The sequence below is a fragment of the Triticum aestivum genome, chromosome 3A (assembly GCF_018294505.1).
Source record: "Triticum aestivum cultivar Chinese Spring chromosome 3A, IWGSC CS RefSeq v2.1, whole genome shotgun sequence".
Classification (NCBI taxonomy): Eukaryota; Viridiplantae; Streptophyta; class Magnoliopsida; order Poales; family Poaceae; genus Triticum; species Triticum aestivum.
In genome coordinates, this window is record NC_057800.1 from 740,307,886 (window position 1) to 740,328,701 (window position 20,816).

The 20,816-nt window shown below is 45.0% G+C and overlaps 1 protein-coding gene and 1 pseudogene across 1 annotated transcript; one reads left to right on the top strand and one right to left on the bottom strand.

The window, feature by feature from the left end:
- Positions 1-3,182: 3,182 nt before the first annotated feature.
- On the bottom strand, positions 3,183-5,908 carry LOC123057343 (putative wall-associated receptor kinase-like 16; annotated as a pseudogene).
- A 5,997-nt stretch (positions 5,909-11,905) lies between these two features.
- On the top strand, positions 11,906-13,180 carry LOC123059624 (uncharacterized). Its single transcript, XM_044482147.1, has 3 exons — positions 11,906-12,236; positions 12,679-12,800; positions 12,890-13,180. Exons 1-3 carry the CDS (start codon positions 12,057-12,059, stop codon positions 12,927-12,929), a joined length of 342 nt encoding a protein of 113 aa, XP_044338082.1. The 5' UTR covers positions 11,906-12,056; the 3' UTR covers positions 12,930-13,180.
- Positions 13,181-20,816: the final 7,636 nt, after the last annotated feature.

Below are 20,816 nucleotides of genomic sequence, written 5' to 3' on the forward strand. Positions count from 1 at the left end.
GGAAAAAGATTCTCTATTGCATGGTCCTGATAGAGAGTACCGTGGAGCTCAAGCTACACAAATCTACTCTCCTATCTTAATTTGAACGATTGTGCAGAGATCTTTTGTATCTCCCTGTTATATAATATGCTTCGACTATGTAGAAGTCATATTGAGATTGCAAGAATACGATGCATCCAATTTTCATGCTTCATTTGTCTCATACATGTGTTTATTCATAATGCACAGTCAGGTTCATACACACGATAGTTATGCTTCTTCTCTATGTGCGGTTTGGTTTGTTACTTCACACTTATGCTTCTACATTATGTGCAGTTGGCTTCATTTTCATGCTTCGTATTGTTTCATAGACGTCATGCTTGTATCCAAATCAAACTACTCATGCTTCCTAAATTTTGACAGGGCTAACTTGAGATGATGATCGTGCTTTACCGTCTGTGTGCATGCCACGATCATCGATGTTGGTCATGGAGTCCAACGTGAGATCAAGCATCTCAATGACCAATGTTTTGTCATCATTTGGAAGCAACCTAGCAAGCCACACAATCGGTTCTCTAATTAAGGTCAAGGGTGTCGTCCCCTCGATGGTGTGGTCCTCGCTGCTCCTCACCGGATTCTCGTGGCTCGTGATGTCAATACTCACAGATTTGTGAAACAAAAGGAAGTCATCGAGGCTTGGTCGGAAGCGGTGGATGGAGCAGAGGACTATGAATTATGTAGCATGGTTTGTAGTGTTGTAAGCATGATTTTCATATGATGAAAGCAATTTGAGCACATTTGTATTCCTTGGAATCAGATTCCTAATATGCTTAAAGCATGTGTTATGACTTATGCGTACATGTGATAATAGTTCTTTTTTATAGAAAGGAGATTGTATTTGGGTAGAGCAATCCTCTAGTTGGTTGATTCAGATTTTGTGTACAGTAGAAATATTGTCCGAAACATAAGTTCCATTTTGGAAGCATATTTGGGTAGAGCAATCCCCTTTTGGAAGCAAATTTTCCATTCGGTGTACAGATATGATAGTAATTTTGGGACGGAAGTAGTAGTTGTTATACTTTCTACTCGTAATATGTTTCAACTGCCTATTAATATTGCATCCAATATTGCTCTTGTTTGCTTCCTGCGAACAAGAATGATACATTGTACATTGTACTGAATATAGTTTTTCGTACAACATTAGTGCATTATAAGCAGGAATGGCATGTGAGCAAGCATGTGACCTTTTTATTCTACCGAAGCATCAAAAATCTTTATTAAACATGTGAGGAAGCATGTGCCATCTGTGATCCTTTGGTACTGAAGCATCGAATGACAAAGTAGGCGAGCATTATACGTACGTTATGCATGAAGCAACTAAGTGCCACATATAATTTGTTAATATCCATGGTAATATCGTTGACACTGGAAAATGTTTCAAACAAGTTTGCATTATATTTCCATGAAACAACAAAAATATTTCCATGGATCAGAAAAAGTTTGCATTATTTGAGATCCGATATGATGCTTCCATGATGTGTGAGAAATGTTGCATAAATCTACCTACCATGTTTTGTTCGAATGGGGGAAATGCTTTCGTCAAAACAGATACAAACCAGGGATCAGTTCCCTAAAAATTTGGAAAATTTTATTATTCTATCATACATGCTATAAACAGATCGAAGCATATTCTGGCATACTCTGGACACTAACTAGATCGAAGCAATTGGCAGTTGGCGTGGAAGCAAAATTATACAGAGACCAAAGCAAATAATTTCTAACGGAAATATTAACGCCCACACGTGTGGGCGTTTGCATTTCGCCCACATGCGTGGATCCGCGTCCGTTTGTGAGCGCACGAATCTTGGCATGTTTCTAGTGCCACGTAAGACTGGCCTGATGTGTGGGCGTTCAGCCGGTCGCCCACACGGCCGTTTCACCACACAGGAGGGGCTGGTGTGTGGGCGTTCAGCAGTTCACCCACACGCCACTTTGCACGCACACACAAGGGCTAGTGTGTGGGCATTTGCCATCTTGCCCACACGTCCGTCTCCTCTCCCACACCCAAGCTGCTAGTTGCCATGTGTTTTGCAGTGCACATGGCAACTGCCCCTAGTGTGCTTTTATAAGCAGGTGGCAACTCTCTTTTTTTACCCGAGTTTGCCATGTGTTTTGCAGGGTACACGACAACTGCCTAATGTGCACGTAAGCAGATGGCAACTCTCTTTTACCAAGTTGCCATATGTTTTTGCATGGTATATGGCAACTGTCCTAACGTGCATGTACATGGCAACTGCCCTAATGTGCACGTAAGCAGATGGCAACTCTTCCTTTTTACATGGCAACTGCCCTAGCATGCTTGTGAGCACATGGCAACTCTCTCAACTGCCTAGTGTTAGTATGTGGCAACTCCTAAAGTTATGAAATCATGGCAACTACATTAGATCAGACCATACATGGCAACTGCAGTTGAGCAACCATGGCAACTGCAGTTGTCCGACATGGCAACCGTAGTTCAGCGACATGGCAACTGCAGTTAAACAAACATGGACGAGGGTCTGGACCATGGCAACTGCGGACGCGCGGTGACCGTCACGCGTGGCATGCGGGACCAGCAGGTACGAGGCCTGACATACGGGTGTGTGGGTGTTATCAACTTCGCCCACACGCACGCGTGCGAGATGGGTCGGGAGGGAAAAAAGAGGCATGTGGGCGCTAGTTGTTTTGCCCACACGTAGGTGTGTGGGCTGTTTCTCTTATACACCACACAAAATGTGTGGGCGGACTCCCTAACGCCCACACGTGTGGAACTTATCGGCGTCCATTTCTAATTCAGAAGATCATATCTAGTACTACAAGGCAACTAAAGTTTCACCGGAAATAAGGTTCCTCGCGGTTGGAAACTAGTCTTTTTATAGAAGCAAATTGCATGCATGGAAGCACATAGTATGGCGCCTAATTAATGCCAATTAATATGATATCCGTGATTAGTAATACTAGTAGGAAACAAATTAATCATAGTTATTGCAAAATCCGCATGCAACTAAACTAACGGATGCACTTTTCAAGGAAGCAATCCAACTAATCACGTGTGGGGCTATACTACCAGATCTGGTGGCCATCATCCGACGGTCCATGACTAGTCTGATACTTGGCAAAGGATCAGTAGTCTGATCCCTAGTGGTCTCCTTTAACATATGCATCTAGCGTGGAAGGCTAGCAGATGCCATGAACTCTACCTCCAAGCTGTAACAGCCTCCGGATTGCACGTCGGCTTTGACGTCCAATATCGTCACAGAAGATTGATGATCAGCTCCAGATCTTCGAGTTAACCAACTTGGTTGTATTTGCTCTTCATTTCTAAGGTTTGCTTGATATGAGTTCACCAACTTTGCTCGTAGGGTCTGCAGTTCGGTCTCCACTTGTTTCATGGTGGGTCTTTCTTCACCACACAGTCTTAAGCATCGCTCTGCAAGAGAGGCGACACCGTTGATCTCTTCCTCGGTTGCCTCCTCCAGGACCTGAGAATTAACAATACCTGTGATTCTCCCCTCATTGAACTCCTGGAGAAAATAATTTGACAAATTCTTAATTGTGCCTGATTCACTTGTAAAAACAGGCTTCTTTCTGAGAAGCAACTCCACTAGTACCATACCAAAACTGTACATGTCGCTCTTCCCGTTCAACTGCCTGGTATGGAAATACTCTGGATCTAAGTACCCAAATGTACCTTGCACATTCATGACAATGTGTGTTTGATTGATCGGAACCAATCTGGATGCGCCAAAATCGGAAACTTTAGCTGTGTAGTTCCCATCCAAGAGTATATTGGAGCACTTCACGTCACGATGGAAGATTGATATTGAAGCTGAAGAGTGGAGATAAGACAGAGCACCTGCTGTTTACAGGGCAATCCTTAAGTAATCACCCCAAGACAAAGAAAGATCATTACTTACATCTGCATGAAGAACTTCAGACAGTGAGCCACTGGATACATAATCATAAACCAGCAGTGGAACCTCGGTTTTGAGACAACATACAAATTGCTTCACAATATTTCTGTGATTTATCTCAGAGAGGACTGCGACCTCATTAATGAACTGACTGATCTCACACTCCTCAATGAACTTAGACTTTTCTATTGCAACAACACGCTGATCGGATAATATGCCTTTGTAAACCATGCCATGACCCCCACGGCCAATGATACGTGTAGGATCAGAGTTATTGGTTGCCTTCTCCAGCTCTTCTAACGAGAAAATCTTTGTATTCTCGTTTGCACTTTTATCAGATGATATCAATCTTTCTAGGAGAAAACCTTGGTTCTTCCGGAAATAGTTCTTGCATCGTCGCTTTTGAACATTTATTTTCCATCTACGAGTGAGAAGCACTACACTGAAGCTCAAAAGTAGAACACCAAAACCACATGGCAGCCCAATAATTACACCTGCAGGCATTAAGCTATTTTAAGTTTCTGTTCTATCTATAAAAAATGTAACAATTATAGTCTTACATAAGAGCAGAGACTGTTGTCTCTTAGTGCACTGCATTTTTAATGGATCATACTCAGTCTTGTGAGGACATTCTGTACAACTAAAGCTTCCGTTGGTATTATGGCAGGTCCCTTTACAATTGCCCGGTTCAAGGCATTCATTAATATCCGAAATTAACAAAATACGGATAAGATGCATAGAAAAATCTACAACACAGAAATCAGAAGATTATACTTCATTTAGTTAACATGAAACAATATCTAAGTACGTGAAGCCTACATGAATGATAAAACAAACTACAAGTAGCAACTGTTTAACGTAACCAGCATAGACTCTATCAACAGAATTGAAGTCTTTAACACTTAGTTTCACACACTTGCTGTTGGTACTCACGCAAGCATATCCAGACCTATTCTGTTGGGCCTGTGAAAAACTTAGATTAGCACTAACCCATTGCACAGAGGAGAATGACCCAGAACAGGAAAAAAGATTAAACTTTCAGATATGATATATCTCCCTAGTAGGTCAGAACGGGTGGCGTTAACGGTCCCTTCGTCAATACTTATGTCAATGAGAGGGTTTTTTCCTCGGACCGAAATTCCAGTTACCGACAAGAAACCGGAAATTTCAGTGATCTCCAAAATAAATCCGGAATTCCCGAGATTTTCCGAAAACCGGCTTTTCCGCCCACTCCCCCCCCAAAAAAAAACCTTAGTCAACGATGACATGTTTCTCCTCCCCCATGAGGGCAGCTGATAATGTCATATTTGTGCAGTTCAGGAACTTTTTCCGTGCAAAGAACAGAAATTGCACACTAGTGTTACCACACCAACGGGTACAATCAGCCCCTCCTAGGATTTAACTTATACCCTAGTTTGATCAGTGATAGGTTAGCATGTATCAATGCCCAAAATACCTAATAACTGTGCGTTTGGTCGCTAGATCAGGAAAAGAGAAGTCACCTGAGCAACCATCTTAGTGTAGGGATTGCCTTCATAGTAAGCCCTGCACTCGCAGCTGTAGCCATGGTTTCCGTCGATGCACTCGGCATGCTCGCTGATACAAGCATAGTTTGTCCTGTTTTTCTCGGCAGCAATGCAGTTGGATTGGCCAACTATCTGCCACGATAGCGTGAAGTTAGTTAGCACATCACTAGTCGTGCTGATTCTATCCCACAGTTGGGAGGTCTTGTTAGCAATAGCAAAGTCGTCCAGATGTACACGACAACATCCAAAGCCATTACAGTCGTGCATAGCTTCCATCTCGGTGATTTCTGGATCTGGGCACACCATGGCACAGATTGACTGGGTGGCATACTCTTTGACAGAGTACACATCCAGGTCGCAGCCGGTGATCTTTAGAGCAATGTCATGAAGATGGAAGGACCTCCCCGGCGGCTTAAAAGACAAGTTGTAGACACTGACACCAGATTTCATGGCGATGGTATGCGCCCAGTTCCCCTCAGGGCTATGCTGGCCTGTTACAACTCGGGATGCCAGAGTTGTTGGGGGCTGGTACGGTCTGCATACGACTAGAAACCCAATCTCTAGTTAGGCCAGAATGCAGGCCCGTACGATCCAGTAGGCCCCACAGGGCGGAAGACTTGCAATAGGCCCACAAAGGCCTGCTTAGAGAGGAGCTCGACACGGTAGTCGCGGCGGGGCTTATAAACCGGTGCGAGCTCCTCTCAACTAGCAAGGTGGGACTAAACATTGTGCACTGCGGGTGGCAGCGCACCACCTTTAGTACCGGTTGGTGGCTCCAACCGGTACTAAAGACCCCCCCCCCTTTAGTACCGGTTGGAGCCACCAACCCGTACTAAAGGAAACCACCTCTTTAGTACCGGTTCGTGGCACGAACCGGTACTAAAGGTTCGCCACGAACCGGTACTAATGAGCGCCGCCCGCCTGGCCATTGGAACCGGCACTAATGGTCACATTTGTGCCGGTTCAATTACAAACCGGGACTAATGAGTTTCATATTAGATCCTTTTTCTACTAGTGAAGATGCCCATCATCGATCTACAGTTCTACACTACACCTTGCACTAGAGAAATTTAGGTCAGGCAGGAGTGGCCTCTCTTGTAGTTGTAGGTACCACTTTCATGACTGCCTTCCTTATTTCATATATATACCAATGGTTACGAACATACAGTTGACCCAAGGATGACTGGAACAGGATTCGTGTGCATGTGTGCTCAATATACAATGTGAAGAAGATGACCATGACCTCATACTCCATGCCGCAGAAAGACCTCAGTAAGTCAGTCCAGGGCCAATCTCTGTCTATTCCTAACAAAACCACGTTACACATTTCCCGTGCGGATTTTGTGGGTTTCCAAAGGTCGTTTCCTCTGCACAAAGAGAGGAAACAAATGAACATGCAAACTTGCATCATGTAAATGGCGAACCTCACAAAAAACTCAACTGGTTGGGATTTGGGAATGGCATCTTCAGTCTCCAACTCCACGGATAGCTTGCAACCGAGCTATGTGAATCCATCACCAAGAGCACGGCAGCAGTAAAAATTCAGAACATACAGTAGTTATACCTATCGCCAAGGGTTCATGTGGATGTGGTGTGTGCTTTGGTGACATGTGAGAGCAGATGATGACCCTCGTACATCCCCATGTGGATGTGGCAGTGGTTGTTAGCATCAAGCCATGCCCCGTGATGGTGGCGACCGGTGTCAGTGCACGGTCGAGTCCATGGCGGGTGTTTGCGCGTGTGTGTACGTGTGTGTCTAGTCCAGGTCGGTACGCCGGTGTTTGGCCGAGGCGTGCTCGAGTTAGGAGTCGTATGGATAGTTGGCTCAGGTCGTTAGCGAGACTCACAGGATAGGATTGGCGATCTGTCGGAGTGCAGCAGCGTGGGCGCGTAGGAGCGCGTCCTGTGCGCAGCAGCACATGTGGATCGTGGCCGGGTGATCCGGAGGAGTTGGGTACGGGGTAGTGCATGCATCCGTATAAACTCCATTCCCTTGTACTGCTTGTAGTGAGAGTCAGCTATGTAGCCATTAAAAAGATAAGGAAGATTAGGGCGTGCGTGCGCCCACGACGGCCTTCGTGCGCCGGCCCGTAATTTCTTGTGTCTTCTTCTACCTCTAGCCAAGAGTGAGAGAGGGCTGCGGTTCCAACAGTGGTGTACTTGATACAATGCATGTGAAAGAGATGATCATGACCGTGACCTTGTACGCCGTGCCGCAGGAAGACCTCAGCAAGTCACTCCATTAAAGAGGCCGATATAAAATATGTTCCTGATACACCACGTACGGAGGAAACCAAATGTGAGAGGAACCAAATGAGCTCGCAAAAATTACAGCATGAAAATGGGGGGAACCACACAAGAAACTCACCAGCAGTAGGTAGGACAGGGCATCACGAGAACGTGGGATCGTACCATTCAACCTGTTGTGATTGTTATCCTGCTCGTCAACAACGGAGGCCGGCCAGCAATCTTCAGTCCCCACCTAGTGGGGCAAAATTTCGTGTTTTGACCCTTTTTGCAAACAAAATCGGAATCTGATCCCGGTTCAAAAAAATTCGGGATCTGACCCTTTTGCCTACCGCCGGGCTACACGGCGGTAGGCCTGTGCATGCTACCGCCAAAGGGATCGGCGGTAGCCCACTTATCCATGTTAGCCCCAAGTAAACGGAACCGTCTCCTGCCGTCCACCCTACCGCCAGAGCCCACGGCGGTAGGCTCTGTAATCCTACCGCTGTAGGCTCTGGCGGTAGGAGCTGAAACCTTATAAACCCGCGCGGCCGGCTCGTGGGGCCCATCCACGAACCCGCCCCCATCTTCTTCCCCTAGCCGCGGGGCGGCGCAAGAACAGAGAGCACAAGCTCTCTCTCATCCCCTCCACTCCCCCCTCCGATCTCCTTCGTTTGGGCACCATTTTTGCGGATCGAGATGGCTCCAAAACGGGAAAAGTAAGCTCTCTCAATCCCTCCAATTAGTTCTACTCGAAACGCTTTCAATTTGATGCATTATTTGGTGCAAACAAATCTATCTTTTTACTTTTTTTTATCCTAGGATTGCTTAGGTTCATTATATATGATGTATATAGTTGAATATAAACTCTAATAACTAGTTGTGGAGATTATGTGTAGTTTTGATATGAACCCTAGTTCATCACGAAGGTAGTTGGAGATTAACATTATTTTTGAACAAGTGGTGATGTGATTGATGTTGGAGGGATTGTAAGTAGTTGCTTACATGTGATTGAAATATGTATATGCATTTTTTGAACAAATGGTCATATGATGGATTTTGATGAATGATGTATATGCAATTTTCTAATTGTTTCAATATACGATAAATGATGAATGTTGGTGAATAATTTATTTACATTGATCATTTATATTGGTTGAATATATGATAAATGATGAATGTTGGTTGAATATGATTCATTTATATTTGGACTTGATATGTTCATGTTTGTTCAAAATGATACAAGTTGGTTGAAAATGACATCATTTCTAATTGTTTAATTGTTATAGGCGGCCACCCCTTGCGCCAGAAATCGGCGTGAAGTACACGATGCTTGATCATGCTTTCGACAACGGTCACCGCGCCTGTTTTATGGAGAACGGAGTGGTAATGTCTATCATCAATTTGATGTATTGTTTATTATGACAAAATTAGTTACTAACAATTCCGTTTACATTCTAACAGATGCTCCCCCATTGCGGATGAGGGGCCACACGAAGGAACAAGAAAAGTAAGGACTCCAGTCCAGAGGATGTTGATGTGGTTGATTTTTCTTGTGGCGTTGCTGCCGCAGAGTGACCTCTCAAGTCAGTCAATGCCTGACTTCTTGTGCAGGATATTCTAGCCCATCGAAGGGGGTGTTTGACAAGTCTTTGACAGCCGGCTCATTTATTCCCAGAATAAATCGCATTGCATTATTGCCTGGCTTGTGGTTCATGCTGCAGAGATAGACAGTGAATGCCATCGACAGTGAGACCCGGCTGCCAATCTTCAGTGCCACCTAGTGAAGATAAGCTAACTGATCGCTTCCAACCGAGATAAGCTGCAACGGAGGGCAGACTAGTAAAGTGAATATTGTGCACAGAGTAAATCAACCATGCCCTATGCCAAGGAGTTCCTGACGAGCCAAGGAGTTCTTTTTTTTTGGAAAAGGAGGAAGACCCCCGGCCTCTGCATCTGGACGATGCGTGCAGCCACTTTATTAATTATTCATAAAAAATCTTACAAAAAAATACAACAGTAAGTCTAAAGCCACCGTCTAGACAACATTTGCCGCTGCTTCCTATCCAATTGATGAAGGGATGCTGATAGTCCGGGTCTAATACTACAGACCTCGCAGCCAGTGGTGGAGCTAGCCCGTCCATGGAGCCGGGGCAAAATACAAAGGGGTGTGCTCCATAGGCATTTGCCCACAAAGACTGGTGATTAATTCTCAGTCCCTTAGTGTAATTTAATGGAAGTATTTGGGCAGAGCCCGGGCAGCTGCCCAGGGTCGCTGGGAGGGTGGCTCCGCCACTGCTCACAGCCAAGGCTAACATCTAAGACCTGAGGCCCCAACCTAGCCACTTGCCGGGTCTGGGGCACACATCGGTCCGGTGCGCTCTCAGAGGCCGCCGCCGCCAACTGCCACCGCTCCATCTTCAGAGTTGTACTGAGCATCAACCTTGCTCGGTCTAGCTGTCGTCGATGCCACCATGGTGCCCAACGGCAACACCTCCCTACGCGCAAACAGCTAAGCACGTCGCGGTTGCCACCGATACACCTCAGCACCATGCTGCCAAGTATCACCAGCCAACACAGCTTGAAGTCTTTGGAAGATCGGTCGTGCGTAGCACCTGCCAACCAGGCCTGATAAAGCGTAGCACCTGTCGGTCAGGCATAACTACATCTCCACCGAAGCTCCATGCAAGGCGAAGCCGCTCCACCTCCTGCCTCTGACTTCCAGTGCTGCTCCACAAACGATGCTCTCAAGAGAGAAACGACACCGCAGTGCCGCCATAGTCCAATCTGGAACACCAGATCCTAGGGTTTCCCCCGGAGCAGCATGAGTGAGTCGACAGTAGTTACACGACGATGTGTTCATCAAGGTAACGGCGTAGAATGCCGCCATCGCCTGCCGTCGGCTCGGTTTTCACCGGCAACCATGTCTCCCCAACTCGCAGCCGGGACTAGATGATGGATCTCGAGATCTGATCACCAAGCCTCTAGCCGGCCACCTCCGACGAAGAAGATGACCACCACCGCTGGCTACACCGGCCAGAACAGATCTGCCAGAGGTGCCACCGAGCAGTCCACCAGGCCCTCGACGCCGTCGCCGATCTAAAGCCAGATGACGTGCCGCCGAAGACCGCAATGCGCCGCCGCCCGATCTAGGCCAGCAGCCGCCCGTGGCCCAAGGCAGGGCCGACCACCGCCGTCATCGTTAAACCATCGCCGCCGCTTCTCGATTGGCCGCACCTCCACGCACGTTGGGGCCCCGCCACCCCTGAGACGTGGGAGGGAGGAAGGGCCGCCACCACTGTCGGCCTCCGGGCGTAGGCCGGTGGCGGCGGGAGGTAGGAAGGAAGATGAGTTAGGCTCCGACGGCAGTTAGGGTTGGGGTGCGACCTGAGTCGCCCGAGTGGGGGGCGACGCGGGGGTGTTTCTCCTACCGAGCCAAGGAGTTCTTGGCGAGCTTAAACAACAATGGTAGCGACGTGTACTACAAGGAAGACGGAATCATCGACAATGACGTGCAGGGGATCACGTCGGTAGGGTACTACGTGTTGAGTGGTGCTCAACCTTGTCCTCCAGATCTTTAGCCAAGTTTCTCAGATCGCGCTTCTCCTATTTTGGCATCCCGTGATCTTTTTGTTTTATTTTCCACTGATCATGTTATGACAAGCGGCCAACGGTTTTAGGTTATCACGTCACGCAACTCTGAAAAAAAGAGAACACGTTATCTATCTCATACGGGTTTGATCTTCTGTAATTTTTTCCACAACATGCCTCATAAACATCTTGACACAACGCGCATGCCTGTAACTAAGTCACTCCACATGTGAAGGTAATCATATTAATCAGTTTTCATAAACAAGCGCGGCTCCAACCAATAAACTCGTACAATTATCTTGAAATAAATGGACTTACAATACCAATCTTTGTCACATTGTTTTCCCCTTGAATACAAGCGCATGCGGAGCTTACAAAGGTGGAAACATAATCATGCATTATTGCATCAGTTTACAAAAGTAAAACCAAATCATCCATTATTATGGGCTTAACATAGGGAAACACTACTAGCAGCCGTCTGATAGCAGACGTTTACCAGACCATGCGCGGGTCGTTGATGTCTTTTTCATCTCACGGTTGAGATGGCCTCCTAAATCCTTTTATTCGTTTCCAAAATACACCATTATCTAGCCACATCATCACCCATAACTCCTCCCGTAATAATCTCACCTACCATAAACGCATCAGTCTCCTCGTCCTATCTCCATAACTACACCCGACAGCGTCAATCTCGTCGTCGCCCCTGTTCTCACCACCATGAACAGCCTCTGTCCATGCCCGTGAAACTAGCCATGCCGGTGCGCTGTCCCATCGTGTGGTTATGCCTGGCATTAGTTACGACGCGCACGACCAGCGAGCTCGCAGCCCCATCGCCGTCTCGGTCATCTACAATTGCTTCGAGCACCACGGCATCCAGTCCACCGCGGTAGATCTTCGTCTCGGTCACCGGATGTATCTGGCACGCGAGGAACATTGCTGGAGTCGCCCCCCTCATCTGCAGGTACCATCCTCATCTCACCTATGGATTGTGGGAGGTCTTGATATAGTTCTACTCCATTGTGTATCTGCATGACAGAATCATTGTCCTCATCCAACCTCTTGGTCCTGACTATCCTCATCATATAGAAAGTATGTTGATATTGCATCCATACCATGCTTCCTGCTTTTCATGATTCGTACATATAGGATTACAACGTCAGTCCTTACAGTTTACTTCATATTTACCACGCCAAGGCTTCTACACTAGGCCAGTTTGCTTCATACATATCAATCTTGTGCTTCTACATTGTGTTTAGTTTTTCTTTGGCTCTATGCCCTGCATGTACTTGTAGGCTCCATGTTTTTACTTAGTCGACAGCCAAATCATGCTTCCTAAAACGTATATTATGGACAAGCTGCATGTGCCACCCCCTTCCTTATCTTAACACAAAGTTCCTTCCTAGCTCGAGCTCCGCGGTCCCTCCTATCTAGACCGTTGGCTTGCTATGCGATTTGTGCAGGAAAGGAGCGGCACGAGCGCGCAGCGGTTGCATGCAGCGTCATTTGCAGGCGCTGCCGTGCGCAGGTAAACAGTAATCAAACCTAGGTATAGCCCTGTATGCTAGTACTTGTGGGTCCTAGCGCATCTGACTCCCCTCTGTTCTGTCTTATCAGCCGCCCCTCGTCTCCCATCCGCATCTCACCCCGGCGCTGATGGAATCCTCTGCCTCGGTGGTGTCTCCACCTATTTAACTGTTGAAAGAAGCTAGGTCGCTGAGTTTGAGATCCATAGTGTATACGAGGAGATGGAAAGGAAGACAAAAGAGGATGCCAGATTATAACATACCTCTGATCCAGGCAGATGGAGACGGACGTCATTGCGGATGGATCTGGAGGCGCCGCAATCAAAATCTGTTCGGCCGCTGCCGCTATCGCCATGATGGGCTCCTCTGCCTCGTTGCTGTCTCCACCTCTTTTCCTGTTGAAAGAAGCGAGCTCGCTGCTCTCCAGATCCATGGTGCTGCAAGCAGATACAAAAGAGGAGAAAGAGGATGCCAGAGTAAAACAGCTATGCGTTGCCTGATAGAAGGAACGAGATTACACGCGTCGTACTTGCACAGAGGAGTCGTCCAGTCCTGTTGGTTGTCCGTCGTTCAGTGGAACGCATAGCTGTTTGATGGCCTAGTCACGTGGGGCCCTTCACGTCTTGTCTAGTAGCCTACTAGGCCCATCAAATTCGAATCTTTTGCAGCCTCCCGCCAGAGTATTAGGGCTTGATTCCCGTGGCAGAGCTGCTGTTATTCAAACACTAGATGACCCGTTGCGCCAATGGCGCAAAGGCCGAATGTAAGCTAATCGATGTGAGAGTATGCTCTAACATATTATTGTTCAAAAAGAATAGCTTATATACATTGGTTGAATGTGTACAGGATCGATTGGGAAATCTTAATATGAGCTTGTAAGGGTGTGTTTTGTTCAGGAACAAAAGTGTAATGGAATGTCATGGTTCCGTTCCATAGAAATGGAATGGTTCCGTCTCTGTGTTTGGTATAAGAATGTAGTGGAATGGAACGGTTACGTCTCCATGTTTGGTTGGTGGAATGGTATGGAATGAAAATTGTTCAAATTGGTGTTTGCTTTTCTGGTATCATACGCAACATTGATAATATGTTCCTGAGCTTTCTTTTCTAATTCCAAAATAACATTTTCTTTGTCTTTTCATCATCGAGGAAAACAAGTCAGGTGCCTCCACCAAAGTGAAAACATCCCTCGATTCTCCTATCTCGCCTCGCCCGGCATACATGAAGATCACACTGTTCTAGACATTCACATCAGATTATCAGAACCATATCCAGTTTTGAGGATCGTTGCTTACATGGATTAGCCAATTGAACCTTCCTGAATTCTTCTAAGCTCGCCATGGCTGCCGCCTGGAATCAGGCGCCCTTCTTCCCGGCCTTGGCCATGGGCCCGCTGGTGCCACCAGCGTCAGCCGCCACCCTCTTCCAACTACCCGCCGAGCACTGGATGCCACCGCTCGTCTTCCCAGCGTGAGCCCCGCTGCCCACTGCCGCCCGTCTTCTCGGCCGTGAGCCGTGCACCCGCCGCCCGTCAGCCGATTCAGGATGAGGCGAGGGAGAGGACCAGCCGGCGGCGCGGATCTAGGAGAGGACCGGCCGGCGGCTTGGATCAGGAGGGATGGATCGAGGGGGCTTCGTGCAAGTGGAGTACGACGTGCGAGATAGAGAGGGACGAGCGCTGAGCACGGTTCCGCGTGGTCCGCTCGATTTGGAGAAACCGCTCGGTTCCGGATCTCAGCGGAATATTCGCTCGATGGGAACGAGTGGGTTCCGTCCCAGTTACCAACTGAACGCTAGAACGTGGCCGAGGAACGAGTCCGACCCATTATATTCCGGTTGGTTCCTGAAACCAAACACATCCTAAGTGCTGCAGATATGATCACAGGGAATGTTTGATGCAAACATTAGTGTGAAAGCATGGATAAAAGGAAAGGTTGTTTTCTTCGGTCATAGTGTTGTGAAACAATAGTAGAAGAGGAGACCTTCACATATATACAATAAGCGATGGTAAACCGCTCTTGACTATACAGACAACAATAAAATCTAAAGATCGTAAACTACATCATAGACTACTTTTCACCATAGAGGCAGCAAGGGAGGACTAAAGTCTATACATATCTTGCTGGGAGTAGTCCAAAATGGGAAAGATGCTGGTCTGATAGATATGAAACAAAAGGTGGTTGTTGCGGTAACCGATGAAGCACGCTATCCAGGATACATTCAGCAAAGTTTACCAGAAACTGTTGCTGGTTGCTTCAAGGCGCTGCTCAAACTTCATAGCAATGTAGCGTAGCCTTTGCGTCAGTCCTTCGATGCTTGCAAGAGCTGTTTTCATAACTCCGTTGGTGTTGTCCTGACCTTTCAGGTGGCAAGCAGCTGTTGTGTTTTCTATCTGGGTAGAATATGAGTTCATGTACCTGACAGCGTAGTAGCATGTTTTGCGCAGCTTCTTGATTGTCTCATTCGATGAAGTCAACCATTTGACCAGGTGCGTCACTTGATTTTCTAGCCTCTTGACATGGGTGTAGTGGTAGCCTCTCATTTCTTTGCCATATGCATTCTCCATGAATCTAATAGCCTCCATAGCAGCACTGACTTCTGCATCTTCATAGCTATCTAAGATTGCACCTGGTATAGAACTCGGGACAAGTGAACCATCTAGCAATTCCAAAGTAGAAATGAAAGTCACTGTCACACGATTCTTTCCGCCTGGGTATATTTTGTGCTGGTAAGTTGCAGGGGGCAGCTTTAGAGCTTGCAGCATGAGGCCAAAGATGTGAGCATAAGGAATCACTATCAGGTAGTCATTATCCTGTAGGGACAAAGCGAGGGTAAATTTTCTTTCTCACAAAATAATAGCTGAACCAATAGATGAGAAGTGCTAAAAGCTGCTAGCCTAATTAACCTAATAGCGGAACATTAAGCCCTCAATTTAGCAAATAATTGAAGATTTACCGCAACCATATAGATCTAATAGCAGCAGTCTTAACCAATGACAATAAATAAACTATGACTATTTTCTCCCGTAAATAAACTGCAAATAATTAACATAAGCATTAAATCGGTCACCCTAATTAACATAATAGGTTAACACTTATCTCTCTCTAATGAAATAAATAACATCATGCATCACCGCAAGACAGTATAAATTTCACTCAAAATCTAATCAAAACTGCATCTTGTGCCATTTATGACACTTGGATCAACATTTAAGGGAATAACAATAGATCATTGTCAAGTGGGAATGTTTTACTGAATTTCAACTTATATGATAAAATTATTAGGCAAGCTTTGAAAATAAGTTTATAAGCTTTCAGAATCCTATCCGCAAACACATGACAGTTCCCTTGGAGGTATATACTTATTTCTCCATATGTCATTATTTCAAGACAAAGCATGTTATTCACACCCACTTAGAATCATAATTTCCAGTAAACTTTCCATACAGCAATATCAATAAAAAGGCTTCTGTTCTTTACCTTTGATAGAAGAGGCAACTGGCTGAGGCTGCCCTAGCATGAGGTCAAACTGTCGATTGCAGAGCTGAAGCGCTATTGAAAGTAATTACATCACCTGCTCGATGTACAAAATAACCATTATATCATATATCATATTTTACGGTTAAAACTGCAAAAGGAGTAGAGAACGGCAAAAGGGAACTACACAATTTAGTCAACAAACTAAGTTTAGAGGCGCAAATGTATGATGGAGCGCACGAATTCCTTTCGCTGGTCTCCGTGTGAATTACGTAGCCTGACAACTAAATTTCAAATCATGGCATGATGGCAAGCAAGGAAAAGGTGCCAATTCACCACCACTACCAAATTCCTCCACATCCAGCTAACTTTTATGGCTTCATGCCAACATTGGCCAACTCCTTTAACATGTAGTAGAAACAAATGATTTAATTTATATCATACAGTAAAATCTTCCCTCAAGTCTGAAAGTACCACAGACCCTGATGTAAGGAGCAGAATAAATTTAAACCATCAGGCGCATTGTTTCTAAAACCAGGGCCAACCTCTCAAATCTCTATATGGTGTTCTTGTCCCCGAGAAATAGAAAAGCGAGTTATATACAAGGAAAATGTACCAAAAGCAAGGTGAGTTAGTTGTTTCAAACATGCAGTCCTTGCTAAACATTTAGCCGAAAGAAGTAGAATAACTAACCCATCACTAACGCTTAAGTACAGTATCTGATTTTTTTCTGGCCATGCAAACATGTAAATATTTGGCAGATATGTAGACTAAAGTGTCAACTAAAAAACACTGACCGCAATTGGAAGAAACATAATCAGTCTAGAATAAGCATTTGTAGCTAGATAAATTACTTATTTCAAGTTGACTGCTATTTCTTTTAGGAAGCAAATCATGGCAGGAAGTCAACTATAAAATGGCAAGAAGATGATTGTCCAACAGTTTTTCCTCTGGTTGATTTCGGGTAAAACAGAGAGGCCATACCAGCTGCACTTCCTCATTTGTAAATTCCCGACGCTTGTTCTTGTTTTGATTCATTTAGGCTGGCTATCTTCTTGCTGCTTGAACCACAAGTTCTTTTATCTTTCTTGAGACCTCTACATAGATAGAGGAAAATCAAGAAGATGAAAATTCCATTCAAGATCAAAATATCGACCTTCACTATCACCTCCAGCTCATACAAAATTAGCGACATCAAGAGACAACAAATTATAAATCAAATTAAATATTTGCACAATTCAAATATCTGCACAGAAATCTACAAGCAAACAAACAACCCCATGGATCTTTCATTGTACAAAGGCATCTCAATATACACTCAGAGCTTGATAATAGAAACGAGGCATAGTTATTTTAGTCTGCCAAGCATTTTGTGCCTACCGCAATCATGAAGTATACTGTGTAACTAACCTAATCGTTTTCTCATTGTTACCCAAGAAGGAAGAACTACCTAAATAACTGAGAGGAGGGCAGTGAGGAGGATGGCTTGGGTACTGATTCAAACTAACAACCGATAGATCGGGTTTCACATTAACATAAAACAACATCACATTTATCATCAAGTGCTAAGCTATCATCATTCAAATGCATGTAATTTCTGGTTTTACGTGGACATACCGAACGAAGCAATGGGAAAACATAGAGATTAGAATAGCAGTCCATGTAGCAGACAAAGTCAAAATAGCAACAATTTCGATCGCTTCTAGGACTATTAGCAGTGGGCCATGCACTTGCAGGTCCCGTTGCCATTAAAATGGAATCAGGTTACCCCCATGGTAGCACATTTAAAAGGTGCCGAAATCTAAACAGAAATAGAATAGCCAGGAAAACAGATCAAGTTACTCAATGGCCGCACGCACACGCATCAAAAGGTGCGGAAACCTAAACAGAAACATAAACATATATTAACCGAATTGATCAAACCTAGCTATCCGATCCAGGCCAACCAATGGCATCACATATATATCGACCGAAATGCATTGGGCCATTGCAAATCTGAATGGAGGATCAATACACAAGTTTATGATTATGGATAGGTTCGCGTTGTTTAGAGATGCGGGTTGCAGGCTATATCCATGCCAAGACAGTACCTTGTATGTATAGGACTGAAGGATAATATTTTGAAGAATCTGAATCTAACTTCCATTTAACAGAAATTATAGCATCTATACTGTGTAGAGGGTTCAGATATATATTTGTTCACCAAGCTTCTTTATTATGTCCATCTCTTTTTCTAGTTGCAATATAACACAAGGAGGCATTGTTAGTCCGAAACCAGACTGTACGCGAATTTGGGCGCATTAATTTCACAAGCCAGGGAAATAATGTACTTCCCAAGACATACCATAGCTTATTCCTCTTATTTCTTTCTCAGACATGCACACATCAAATTAGAGGAATTTTAGGGAAATAAATGAAAGCTTGATGCGGGACAGGAATGGGCAAGCATATGGGAAACGAGCACTTGCAAGCATATTCTTACTTTATGAGCACCGCTAACAAGCCCTGGAGGCTCGGGGTGACATGAGGCGCCGCATCTGGTCGATCACAATGACCATCTGAATGTCGAACACCATTTCAGCTTCCTCTGCTCTAACCCAGTGGTCTGGCAGCATCGGATGCCACCAAAGCTGATCCCTGCATACCAGGACACCAAAATTATAATATGAAAGATAGCATAGGAAGAGCAAAAAAATTTGTTTAGTCATCCCACAAAGCTACTAAATTCCTTGGCTCAGTTAAGGTGCTTTTCAACACCATCACGGAACCGGGAGTAAACTGCGCACATCTCAGCAGCTGCCACACACTGGTGCCAGACACGCGACAACAGCGGCGAGGAGGCCGGCGGCATACTCGGACGTTCAAAGCTGTTCAAAGCTCCTCAGGTTGTCTATCTATCTCAAATTCCTCTCTCTTTTACCAAAAGTTAGACACGGTCGAAAACTCAAAGAAACAAAATTCTTCTGGTTGTGTATCTCTCAGATTCCTCTCTATTTTCTTTAAAATTAGATGCGGTGGAGACGGAAAAGAAATTAACTTTGTGCACTATTTATACACACTGGGAGGAGAAAATATATGGAAGAAGTAAAACCAATTAGAGTAGTATCTAGGTTTATAAATATACAAAATTGTCGAGCATGAATTTCCCTTTTACACTTCGTCTAGCAGATTAAGTATATAACAAATCAAACAGTAAATATGTGAGCTCAATGTCGCTTGTTGGCAAGTAAACAGAAGGCAACCAAAACTGAAGATATACATGTTCTAGACAGGACAATGGTTGCTTCTGTTTGTTGCTGGCCCTCTTCTGTCCAAGGCTACCAATCGTATGGTCAGCAACTAAAACAACCATGAATTAAGAAATTAATTAACTGTAATTAACAAAAATAGACTTCACATGTGAATCCAAAATGGCAATGAACACGAACCCTAACGGTGCATCACCAGAAAATAATGTTAGGAAGGATGGACGTTTCGGGAGTTACCGGTCTGGCGCCTTAGGAGGAGGCTACCTTCCGGAGTCCGTCCTCTTGGTGATGAAGCTGACGCCGATGAAGCTGAGAATGAAATTCTGTCCAACATAGTACAACCTCCTTTAATATTTTTATAGGATTCGATATAGAAGAGGAATTCAGACAAATTATATGTGTATAAGCATCTACAGAAACATATCTACAACTATCATGTTGAAAGTTTATTTTAATTCAACCTCTAACAGGCCGTAAACTGGCAAATGAAAAAACTGCGCTCAGGATAATAACTTCCTGGACAGCACATTAAATTGATGGCTGCTCTGAAACTGCCTGGCCAAAAAGCACAAACAAATACTCTTTGGAAAGCTTGAGACCTACACTACAACTTATATTTGGAGACTTGAAATTATGGACTGATCAGCCCAGAATTGGCCCAAACATCACTATCCAAAAACACCAATTCCTCTAACTGAACCAAACTATTCCTCTAATTATGTACAGCAGGGGCAGCAGTGCTAAATGCTTTCTTCTCTACAGATTCTTATAGCAACATAGAAATAAGTGCCTTTCATTGAGCTTTTCAATTCAGCACACATGAGCAATTAACTTTCAAAATCCTAGAATAATAGAGGCATAGGTAAGAAACACCAACCTGCAATAGATGTTGCATAGAGAACTTTTCAGTTCAGCACACATGAGTATTTAACTTGCAAAATCCTAGAATAATACATGCATAGGTAGCTGCAGTGAGAAGGAGAGGAGCACCAACCTGCAATGATGTTGGATAGAGAAAATAAACTCTCAGCAGGAGCATATCCGCAAGCCAAACGGGAATAACTAAAAGTAGCAATGTGTGAAACATAACAGAGAAAGTCCAATCACTAAGTTTCATAAGAACACCGACGACAAAGGAATATTGTGAGAGATTGATCTTGGCTTACCTTCTGCCAAGGACGACGTCGACGGCACCGTCGACGACCGCTTCGCCAGCAGTGCACCAGCACCGCGCCTGCTTCAGCAGCTGCTCCTCTCATCCCCGGCGGCGCCACAAAGAGAAAAAATGAAAAAGAGA

What these genes read in the sequence shown, in the direction of transcription:
- LOC123059624 (XM_044482147.1), top strand. Translation starts at nt 12,057, where the DNA reads ATGCCTGGCATTAGTTACGACGCGCACGACCAGCGAGCTCGCAGCCCC. An exon ending in GTCGCCCCCCTCATCTGCAG is followed by an intron (nt 12,237 to 12,678) that starts GTACCATCCTCA and finishes GTTCCTTCCTAG; the next exon opens with CTCGAGCTCCGCGGTCCCTC. An exon ending in GCAGGCGCTGCCGTGCGCAG is followed by an intron (nt 12,801 to 12,889) that starts GTAAACAGTAAT and finishes CTGTCTTATCAG; the next exon opens with CCGCCCCTCGTCTCCCATCC.